Source organism: Poecilia mexicana, unplaced genomic scaffold (genome assembly GCF_051168715.1).
Source record: "Poecilia mexicana isolate PSO_F unplaced genomic scaffold, ASM5116871v1 scaffold_22, whole genome shotgun sequence".
Classification (NCBI taxonomy): domain Eukaryota; kingdom Metazoa; phylum Chordata; class Actinopteri; order Cyprinodontiformes; family Poeciliidae; genus Poecilia; species Poecilia mexicana.
In genome coordinates, this window is record NW_028263391.1 from 11,655,799 (window position 1) to 11,666,339 (window position 10,541).

Genomic DNA, 10,541 nt, shown 5'->3' on the forward strand with positions numbered 1-10,541 from the left:
ACACAAAATGTAGTTTCAGTCAAAAAGCCATGAGTTAAGCAATCCAGACTTCCCCAACACTTCAGTAGAGCGACAGACATTGCTGTGATGCATTACTTCCAGCAACAGGAACCCAGAACATGAGTGTGTAATGTACAGTACATGGACTTTACAGTTTGAAGACATTTGTGTATTAAAAATCCCTTAGTTTGTCCTATCAGGTTTGGGGTTTTCATTACCTGATAATTACATAAATCAAGAGACATAAACACTAACATATCACTTAAAGTGAAGATAATCTTCGAGCTTCACTTTTTAAAATGAATTACTGAATTAGATAAAATTTTAATATTCTACTTTGCAGAGAGGCACTTGTATAAACACTATGGGGGAAAAAACAGAGGGAATGCTATTCTGTTAAAATAGTCAACTCTGTTTTCTCAAAGATTTTATTAAAGTTCCATTAAAATACACTGAAACAAACCAAATATTAAATTAATTAATATGGATAAACAAGAAAAAGTTTCTGAAGTTCATGGAATAACCAGAAAAAAAGATGTTTATATTTATGTAATTGAAAGATATTGAAACGTAGTGTAATATTCTAATTTATGTCTATGCACATACATATTGTAGGACTTGGGGTAAAGCAGGTATATTTAGCATGTTTTAAAAAGAGTTTGGTTTTAGCTCCATTATTTTGAGCTTCTAGTGTTACTGATAGAAAGAAAATTCATATAGAATGACTGTTGTATTTTTAGAGCTCTTTGGAGACCCCTGCTGTTCTCTTTTCCTCTAAAGACTCTGACTAAATCCCTTATTCAGAGCTGGAAGGTTCTGGAAAAAACACCTCTAGCATATTTTAAGACAAAGTTGTTGACATGGTAAAATGTGTTTAAGTCCAAGCACTGACAATCTAAACTTAGATTATAAAATCTAAGACTTTATGTGATTTTTTTATGACCTTGTATCTTTGCACAAACTACTGACAAAGAAAGGGGACTAGGACGGGGTGCTGTTGCATGTGTGCCTCAGACCCCCGTTTTACTAATTCCGCCTCTGATCCTGCAAACGCATTATGCTCGATGTGAAGCGTTTTTATTATTCAAGTCTGGGCAGAAATCCCCTCTCTGGCTCTGCTTGTGTGTTTGCGAAGTTATTCTAGTTGTCAGTTTGGTGGAAATCCCCCACCTATGTGCTAACTCCGCCCGCTCTGCAGCCAGATACACGCAGAGGGCATTTACAGGCTGCAGCACACACACACTTAGCCACAGTACAACTAGGACTGCCAGAATCAACATGGACCTTCACCGGACCAGTATATTAAACCAAATGGATTACAATCGGGAGTCTAAAGAAGGGAAGGCAGCCCAGTCGACGGAGGAGCGGCTCGACAGCGGCGTGGACTCGCTGAAGGAGGAAGAGTACCAGGCTGTGGCGGAGGAGCTCCATCGGCTCCAGCTGGAGTGTGAGCGCCAGCAGGCCGCAGCTCGGACCGAAGAGCCGCTGCAGGAGTGGCAGACGCAGACTACAGACGAGGGAGACACGTAGGTTTTTACCCACCGGGTTATTTATATGCTTATTTATATAACAGGGGGCGCCTGAGACGCAGGGCCTCACTTTTGGGTCTTTGAGGTAATTTGATGCCTTCGTTCCCTGTCGGGAAAGCCTTCCTCCATTTCAGTCCTAAATTAGCCTGGAATTATTATTGTTGTTTATAAGCATTGAGGTTTAACCCCGTTAATGGGTCTGATTTGATTTCAAAGTAGCTTTTTTTTTTTCTTGCTGCGGTCATAGACGGGATATAGTAAACAAAAAGGCCATTTATCAGGAGGTCAGATTGGGAAAGTCCCGGGCGCGCCGCCAAGGAATCCAACCGACGCGCGTTCCCGTGAAGAGCAAAGAAGGGGAAAACTGGGAAAATTTCCCTAAAGTACTACCATGTAAATAACCGAGAAACAACAAATAAACCCGTCTTCTGTGACAGAGACGGTGTTGTCTCAAAACCAGTGGAAACAAACAATACCCTAAAGTAACCCTAAAGTTCGTTATTTTTGTCCCAATCTTATTCCTCCGCACAGAAATGTAGTCCGCGCTCATAACCATTTTCTTAAGAGTATTTATAAAGGGAATTTAATTAAAATTATGTAAAGTGCTTTATTCACACCAAAGCAGAAATAACATAAAACTTTCAAAACATTTAAATCAAGATTAAACGTGTGCAGAACCGAATCACAGCTACGTTTTTTCTTTTCCTTTTTTTTTTCTGCTAGCAGGGCCGTCTCCAGACAGTCTCAAAAGGTGGGCCCATAAATTTATAAGAGCCCTCCCAAAAAAATCAGAAGTTTATTAAAATGTATGATAGTCAATTATTCACATTCTGGTATATTTCTAATAGACCTATTAGATATTAATAAAGAAGACCAGAGGACTGGAACCTGCTGCTCCAAAGCTGCATGTTGCTCAGCAAATCTTGATAACTTTGACCAAGAGGGTGAAATAGAAACTTTATTAGTTGATTCATTTGTTACAAAGTATCTTCATTGAATTTCAGCTACAACACTAATTTGAAAGAGATCATTTAGTTTTGTTTGGTCTTGTTATTCCACCAGGCTATTGAAAGGTGGACTATTTGTCTTGATTTTCCATAAATAAGAAAATGGCAATAAAACTGATTTTAGAAAGAGATAATAGTGATTTACATAGTTGGATATTTAACATTATTACTGTAAATTTCTATATACACCTTCTAATTTAAAGTAAATTGTTCTGTGTGCATTATAGATTTAGTTTAACTATTCTAGCATTTTCACTCCTGCAAAATATTGAGTGTATATTTTTAAAACTGCTTTTCAAAACTAAAAAAAAGATCTTCAATATGTTACCCACCATTCAGTTTTTAAACGATTTGCATCTGAAGATGCCTCTGGCTGCTCAGTTCTTGACGTCCCACTTATTTTATATAAATACAACTACTTGAAACATGAACTGGGAGTAATACAAAATAAACCTGTTGATGCAGGTGGAGTTGTGTGCATACGGGCTTTTCGGGGCAGTGAATCAGAGTCTCAGTTGAAGAATTTGTCCCTTTTTCTATTTTTGTTGTCTAACAGGTTTTTTTTTTCCCCTACCTTTTTCTCGGCAGGCTGCTCCACCTGGCCATCATCCACGAAGCAAAGGACTACATCAAACAAATGATTGACCTTTCAAAGAACACACCTTTCCTCAATGCACAGAATGACCTGAGACAGGTATGTGATCTTCCCCTCTCCTCTGTTAACGTTTTATTTGCTCTGAGCAAAAGTGTAACATAAATGCTTTGCCTCCCCACCCACAGACTCCTCTCCACTTAGCAGTAATAACAAACCAGCCGAACGTGTGCTCCAGTCTCCTCGCGTCCGGCTGCGACCCCACGCTGGTGGACAACAGCGGCGACACGCCTCTTCACATCGCCTGTCGCCACGGTAACCTGTACTGCTTCAGCGTCATCACACAGAACTGCAGGTTGGATCACCTGCACACGGCGATGGCCGCCTGCAACTATAACGGTGAGACTTGCGTTGAGGCACGCCGGCGTCGGCACGGCGGACGCTGTTGGGCAAGGAGTCGGTCCTAATCGACGCCTCTTCTGTTTCGTGCAGGTCAGAACTGCCTCCACCTGGCTTCGGTTCACGGTTTCCTCTCGCTGGTGGAGAAAATGGTGGACCTCGGAGCGGATATCAACGCCAAAGTAAGCAGATTCATCCAGACGCAGAATCTGGGCCGACGTGGAGAATGTTTTGGTTTTAACGTGACATCCCTGTTGCACAGGAGCAGCACAACGGCCGCAGCTCGCTGCATCTTGCCGTTGACCAGCAGAACCTCGCTCTGGTCAAACTCCTCCTGAGGAAAGGAGCAGACCCCAACCTCCTGTCGTCCGGGGGACACACTCCCTTCCACCTCACCTACGGTTTGGACAACTGCGACATCCAGAAAGAGCTGTTCCCGGTGACCCATCCGGACCTGAGGGACCTCTCTGAATCAGAAAACAGCGGAGAGGAGTCGTCGGAGGAGGAGTCGGACGAAGAGGTGTGTTGAAATTGCAGTTGCTGTGTAGTGACTGACTGAATGAAGTGTCAAAAATCTGACTGGTTGGGTAATCCATATTTCTCTCCTCTCCCCCTCCCCCGTCATGTGTGTCTGCAGGGAATGTACGACGACATTCAGTTGAATGGACATTAGCAGAAAAGAAAAAGAACAAGGAAGTTGCAAAACGGCCCAAGATGATTACGATAAGAATGAAGGCGGCACGGCTCGGCACATGTCTGATTTATTTGTAACATCATGCTGGGAAGACGGCAGCGAGGGCGACGCGGCTGCTGCCGAACCGGGCCGGGCTCGCATCTCCTGACATAAAACGAGACACTGGCCGCTGCAGGAGAGCGAAACGCACACTTTGTAATGGGACTGCTGTGTGAGAGGATCCCCTGAAGACCCTGTTCCAGCTCTGTTGTATGATACTGTAAATGCTGTGTATATGAAGATGTATTTTTTATGGAAGCTGTGAATGTGTACAGTTTAGCAGGTTGTATATGTGAGATGGTAAACAGTTCCAGCGCACTCCAGTTAAATTAAAACACTCATATTTAACACCTCAGACCTGCTCCGTGATTTGATTTGTGGGAAATGGAGAGTAAATGTTGCTTATGGTTTTTCTAAGTATTCCCGATCGAGTCTTGCTGTTCCCTTCTCTCTAATGAAGCTTAGACAAAAGGAGTCCTTTACTCTTATTATGCAGGGATCAGTACTAATTAATTACTAAGAGCCATAAATTACAGTCACAGTTGTTATTCGGACTGCAACTATGACTGTTAATTTAACCTGAAGCAGCAAATGACTTAATTTAAAGTCAAAGGTGGGGGGGGGGGGGGAAGTCAAATTTCTTTTTATATTGATGCATCTTGATCAAGTTACCATCTGAGAAACCAAGTTTTGATACTTTTTGCTCAAAATTATGAGCTAATTTCATTTTGTTGTAGTTGCATCAGTACAGGTGATGCTGGAAAACAACCCAGCTGAATTTAATTAAACTCTAAAAGAGCAACAGATGTGCTTAATATTATGTTGTGTTTAATGGGTACCTTCGGGCAAAACACTGGTTTGCAACAAAACAACGTTGTATGACTTTGACAAGGACAGGCTAAAATTGTGCAGGATGGACAGCAGTAGACGGAGGTTAAAGGTTATTTTTTTCAGATTAATGCTGAAAGGTTCCTCAAGTCGGAACTTCCCACATTTAGTCTCTTCTCATCAGAGGAAGTCGAGGCTTTGACTGCTGCTATTAATAAGCAGGATCAAAAATGTCCTCCCAAGAATAACTTCTTCTAGCAAACCAGGAAACGCTTGCTGATGATGATCTGGGTATTTTCCAGCCTGAGGGAGATCTGCGTCACAAGGGTCAGAACTTTTAACTTTTGAACTCTTTGGAAACTCCCCTTGATCCCAAAGAAAATCTGTGGTCAGATCCTCAAGAGTCATTGGATGAACAGAAACTGACAAATTGTGATCAACTCCAAACGCTAAAATGTCAAGAAAGGGTCAAAATAAGTCAGGATTTGGTCCAAGAGTTGCTAGAACCTACAGTAGAAACGTCTCCTGATAAAAAAATTCCACATATTTGCTACTTAAAGCCGTTGAAACATTTTAATTGTTCCCCAGAAAAACCATGAGAAACGCGTAAAAATCTAAAAACGTTAAAAGTCTCAAAAGGCAACATGTAATCAGCAGCGCCTGACAAAACTACGAGGCTGTAATTATGCAGGAAATTACCCATGTGCCCTCTTCCCGCCGTCTAAAGGTCTGATCATCCTAATGCCTCCATCAGAGCTTGACAGCCGAGCCGAGTCATTTCTCATCAGCCAGCCAGTATTTTCATATTTAAAAGGAAAAACCGGATTGCTCGACAGCTCACTTCCAACGAATGAGGAAGTGGAAGTCGGGCTTTGACTGTCCATGCATGTATTTAAAAAAACAAAACAAAAAAAAACAGATAAGAGGTTTTGGAAAATTTTTTGTCTCTGCTTGTGGAATGAAGTGAACTGCTCTGTCATTTGAATAAGGAAGTTTATCTGCAGGTGTGGCTACGGGAGACTTCAGAGGAAATTCCCAGGAACTAAACGCTTCAGCTGTTCGTTACATTCCTGTTTAAACGGCGACCAAGATTATTAATAATTAAAAATTAAACTACTAGGTTATATTATGGAATAATTAAAATGCTCTTCCCTGGCTGTTTATACATGAAACAGCTAAGATCAAAAGCTTGTGGGACTATCTCTGGACTTTATATTTAATCTCAGGTCACTGTGAGAAACGTTCACTTCATTTGGTTTGCAGACATTTATGCACAACTATTTTTAAGTTTGTCTTTTCAGCCATTATGTTGTAGATTTGCTGCCATGTTTGTGGTCGACTGAATGACTGCAGTGTCCTTACTTTTCACCACAGCTGTATGTGACTAAGCCTGCCACATTAAGGACCAAATCAATTAAGCGCATAATAAATTAAAAAGAGCGCAATCATTGCCATTTGGACAACGGCCGTTAAAGAGTTGCTCCGTTTTAATATTGTTGAAAAGCCGCCATTTTGAGAAACGCTGCAAACATTTGACACCTTGTTTAAAGTAGTTAATTTGCACTGATTGCCACTTTTGCCTGTTTTCCTTGTCTAAGCTGAATGATCAGTTTTTCAAATGCAGTTACAGCGACTTCATAATCCATTTTAATTATTGTTATTCTGGTTGTTTTGTTTATTTTGGATAGTTAAGATGCTTTCCAGATCCAGTCTTAAAATGTTCTTTAAAAATGTAGCTGGGAGTCATTATTATTATATTATTTATCCCAACAATTTAACAAATTTGCTATAGTGACAGGCCTACCTCATGTGACCTCATTTAGGCTAATATATTAGCTGATTTGTAAACTGGTTGAGTTAAAACCTTCTAACTTGCCGTTTATTTTAAATGACCGATTTAGCTGCAAAAGCTCAAAATGGTGACGGTAAATCGGGCAAGTGTAGCCATTATGAAAATGTTTTATGCAGACTCATTAGTAGACACAGCTTTAAATGAGTGTACGGTCCATTTCAGATCATCTGGTCTGTTATGAAACCGAGTCAATCAAGCTGCACGTTTCCTGTAAGACTTTCTGAATTTCAGCTGAAATATAAATGAGTAAACGTAGAGACGTTGGAGTTAAATAAAAACACCATATTTAATAGAAGTGCAGCGGCATACAGCTGAAGATCGCAGCTGAGAGGAGAGAATTGAACATTGAGTTAATTGTTGTTGTCCTGAGCAGAGTTCGACGGCGTTTGGGGATGATTGTAGTGACGGGAAAACTCCCACAGCTGCTCCCGGAGCGTGAACACGAAACTCCAGAGATCGCAAGTGAAGAACATCCTGAGTAAAAATTAAACCACCGTAACCGAGAGGTACCCCTCTGCAGCTGCAGAGCTACACTCATGTCAAACAACGAAACTGATGAGTGTGTTGTACTTTTATGCCATTGGGAGCACCGATCTGAAAGTCCAGAATCTTTTCAAAAAGTGAGAATGTAGGTGGGGCGATGGAGGGGGTTTTTTGTGGGTTGAATTATGACTTGGAAGAACAGAGGCTGGTAAAAGGCAGTGCATCTGCAGTAAAATGTCCAGATTTGACCTCCCTGTGTTGTAAATCTCCCTGGATTGTGACAAATGAAGCTCCTCTTATTTTTCCTTCTAGCTGAGACTTCCGGGTTTTCCCATCGATCCTCACTCTCTCTCGGACAGAGCAACAAGATACGCATCAATCTCAGACTCCGACAGAATCCTGAAATACAAAAATTCAATTTTATGGATGCAGCTTTTAGTCGGACAAGTAAAACCGCTTACAGAAGGAGCTGGACTACAACATGTTTTAAAATTTACCTCTGGGATTTACTCACTTAAATTTAGGCTCCTGTGTCGTGATGACTCCCACCTCCAGCTCCGATGGCTTGAAGTCGATGGAAAGAACAGTGGAGAGGCAAGAAATGGCCGTCTGGAACGGACAAATGTTGAAGTTTTAGAGAAAAAGATTAAAAGCAAAAATGCAATTTTTAAAAGAGATGTAGCTCTAAACGAGACTCATAATGCAGTATTTTTCCTACCATATTCTTATGGTATGAAAATAAAAAATAAAATATGGTTTATTTCTGAAACTCTTAAGTTAAGTCAGTGATAGGCTTTACTTGCACATGAATGAGGCTCTAAACCAAGGAGGGCATTTTACTCTGGAAATGTAAAGGTTCCAGAACGAGTACAGCTCATATTTAAAGTTTAGAAGTTTAACTGTGTCGGTGTAGTGGGATCGGACTTAAAAAGCAAAGCTCTCGATAGTCCACAAGCTCTGCTTTATGCTCCTCTTCCTCACAGCAACCTTTCATAATTCAGTAAATGTTTTTTGGATAATGTGCTTGCATGAAATGTAAAAGTCAGTGCAATAAAAACCTGATGCATCAGCAGTGATTTATACTAAAAGAGCTGCTTCTTTTGTATGTGCATGTTGCATCTGTACCGTACGCTGCATGTGTATCTGTGTCTACCTCTATTGTCTGCTCAAAGGTCCAGTCCAGTTTCTTTTTGACCTTCTTCTCGAGGAAACCGGTGGCTTCGGTCTGCTTGACCCCAGCTGCAGTGGCCTTGAAGCCACAATAGTAGCCGGCTGGATCGCATTTATAAAGCTGAGGGCCCAACTCCTCGTCCATGCCGATCACGACCATACCTGCAGCAAGGACACTGGATTAGAACATCTAACTGATCCGGGTCCACAGTCGGCTTTGCAACATCAGATCTACAGGTTTCGAAAAGATAAAATCCCAAAAAGACTCTGGTGGACACATGCATAATTACTCACAGCAGCCGAGCGGCCTCATTTCAGCATTTTGTGTGTAGACTTGGGAGATATCGGCCATGCGTTTGCACAACATGTCCACTGGGATCTCATAGCCGTACTTGTAGTTCCAGTTAGCAGCTTCGTAGCGTGCTCTCTGCACCTGAGACCTGCTGTCAGCTGTCAGAGGACGCACACAGGTTGACCCCAGAAATACATTCTACACATACGTTTTCACATTTAAAAAAAAAAAAGAGATCCACAGTTTAGGTGGGACATACTATTGACTGGTCAACTATTAGTCATGTAATCCAAAAGCTGGAGGAAGAAAGTTGTTATTACAAGAAAACAACAAATAGCCATATTTGCTTTTTCCACAGCACTGTTGGTCCTTCACTTGCTTACCAGTCATGCCGGTCATGACGCAGCCAATGTTGTCTGTGATTCTGAACAGCTGAGTGACGGTGGAGGCGTCCAACAGCTTGTCCTGACAAACATAAGAGGAAACATGTTGCTCAGAGAAAAAAACTAAATTAAAAACCCACACTCGACCAGCAGCTTCCACAAAGGAACATCTGTGTGTTTATACTGACTGGAACTTTCTTCTGGGTGACGACCACAGCGCAGTCCTTCCCTCTGATCCCCACAGTGGTCATTCCTCCCTGGTTGATGGCTTTAAATGCATACTCTAAAGAAGGATGAATAGGGAAAAACAGAAGTTACAGTCTTTTACAGTTGAAAGGGTTTTATTATTAAGATGTCAAAAAAGTAAAAAAAGAAAATCCTATTACTGTTTATGTGGGACTTTTATGTACAGCCCGCTGAATTGTAACTCAAGATCTGAAACTGTATTCAGTTGACTCATAACAGACCACTCTACGCTATTTAGATTTATTTAGGCGAAAATTACAGTTTGGGAGGCAGGCAATGTTATTGTTGTACCAAATAAATATCAGCTAAAAATATACAGCAGTTATAGTTCTCAACTGAACCACATGACAACAATATACTTAATGAAATACACTATTAATCCCTGTGAAGAATCTCTGTCTTGTGGTTGAGCAGATGCTAACAGGCTGTTAGCAGTGATGACTGAGCAGCTTTCTTCCTCTCTTTGCTCACCGACTTGGTAAAGCCTTCCTTCCGGGGAAAAGATGGTGATGTGCCGGTCGAACCCCGCACTGGACCCCCGAGACATGGCGGTAATCAGTGAGGCTAAATAAAAAGAGAAAGTGGATTAAACTGAAACCAGAATGGCAGGCAGGAGAAACAAAAACATGGAAAGAATTTCTGAACCGGAAGTGACTGGAGAAAGATTTCCCCATCCGGGTCAACGCTTGTAGTTCTTTTTGGAATTTACGTTTTAGAACGTTAAGCTAAAAACTACAACGGTTACAGACAAAATGTGTTTTTGTATTAAAATAAAAAAATTTCCGAGTTCATCATTAACCAATGGATGATATACATGTTACTGCTCTTCGTGCAACCACAAAGTTACGTAAAGATCCAAAGACCCGATGTGAAACATTTTAAATTTAGCTTGAGATTCAATAAATTGTTCAAAGTTAATCGCAGTTAAATTCTCAAAATATATTTGTTTTATATTTGGGCAAAGTCTCCAGGTATGATTGTAAAATTTGATAGGAATCCAACATGACTAAAAAGCTTTACTTCTGAG

General features: G+C 41.1%; 2 protein-coding genes across 2 annotated transcripts; one reads left to right on the top strand and one right to left on the bottom strand.

Moving 5' to 3' along the window:
* Window positions 1–1,211: 1,211 nt before the first annotated feature.
* Window positions 1,212–4,615, top strand: nfkbiab (nuclear factor of kappa light polypeptide gene enhancer in B-cells inhibitor, alpha b). The gene is made up of 6 exons (XM_014995724.2): window positions 1,212–1,526; window positions 3,125–3,230; window positions 3,317–3,527; window positions 3,621–3,709; window positions 3,790–4,047; window positions 4,165–4,615. The coding sequence occupies exons 1-6, from the start codon at window positions 1,279–1,281 to the stop codon at window positions 4,198–4,200; spliced, it is 948 nt and encodes a 315-aa protein (XP_014851210.2). The 5' UTR covers window positions 1,212–1,278; the 3' UTR covers window positions 4,201–4,615.
* A 2,592-nt stretch (window positions 4,616–7,207) lies between these two features.
* On the bottom strand, window positions 7,208–10,173 carry psma6a (proteasome 20S subunit alpha 6a). The gene is made up of 7 exons (XM_014995726.2): window positions 9,986–10,173; window positions 9,457–9,551; window positions 9,269–9,350; window positions 8,888–9,043; window positions 8,577–8,755; window positions 7,938–8,032; window positions 7,208–7,822 (listed from the first exon to the last, which is right to left on the bottom strand). The coding sequence occupies exons 1-7, from the start codon at window positions 10,059–10,061 to the stop codon at window positions 7,765–7,767; spliced, it is 741 nt and encodes a 246-aa protein (XP_014851212.2). The 5' UTR covers window positions 10,062–10,173; the 3' UTR covers window positions 7,208–7,764.
* Window positions 10,174–10,541: the final 368 nt, after the last annotated feature.

What these genes read in the sequence shown, in the direction of transcription:
- nfkbiab (XM_014995724.2), top strand. Translation starts at nt 1,279, where the DNA reads ATGGACCTTCACCGGACCAGTATATTAAACCAAATGGATTACAATCGG. An exon ending in ACTACAGACGAGGGAGACAC is followed by an intron (nt 1,527 to 3,124) that starts GTAGGTTTTTAC and finishes TTTTCTCGGCAG; the next exon opens with GCTGCTCCACCTGGCCATCA. An exon ending in GAGCGGATATCAACGCCAAA is followed by an intron (nt 3,710 to 3,789) that starts GTAAGCAGATTC and finishes CCTGTTGCACAG; the next exon opens with GAGCAGCACAACGGCCGCAG.
- psma6a (XM_014995726.2), bottom strand. Translation starts at nt 10,061, where the DNA reads ATGTCTCGGGGGTCCAGTGCGGGGTTCGACCGGCACATCACCATCTTT. An exon ending in AGGAAGGCTTTACCAAGTCG is followed by an intron (nt 9,552 to 9,985) that starts GTGAGCAAAGAG and finishes ATCCTTCTTTAG; the next exon opens with AGTATGCATTTAAAGCCATC. An exon ending in AATGAGGCCGCTCGGCTGCT is followed by an intron (nt 8,756 to 8,887) that starts GTGAGTAATTAT and finishes TCCTTGCTGCAG; the next exon opens with GTATGGTCGTGATCGGCATG.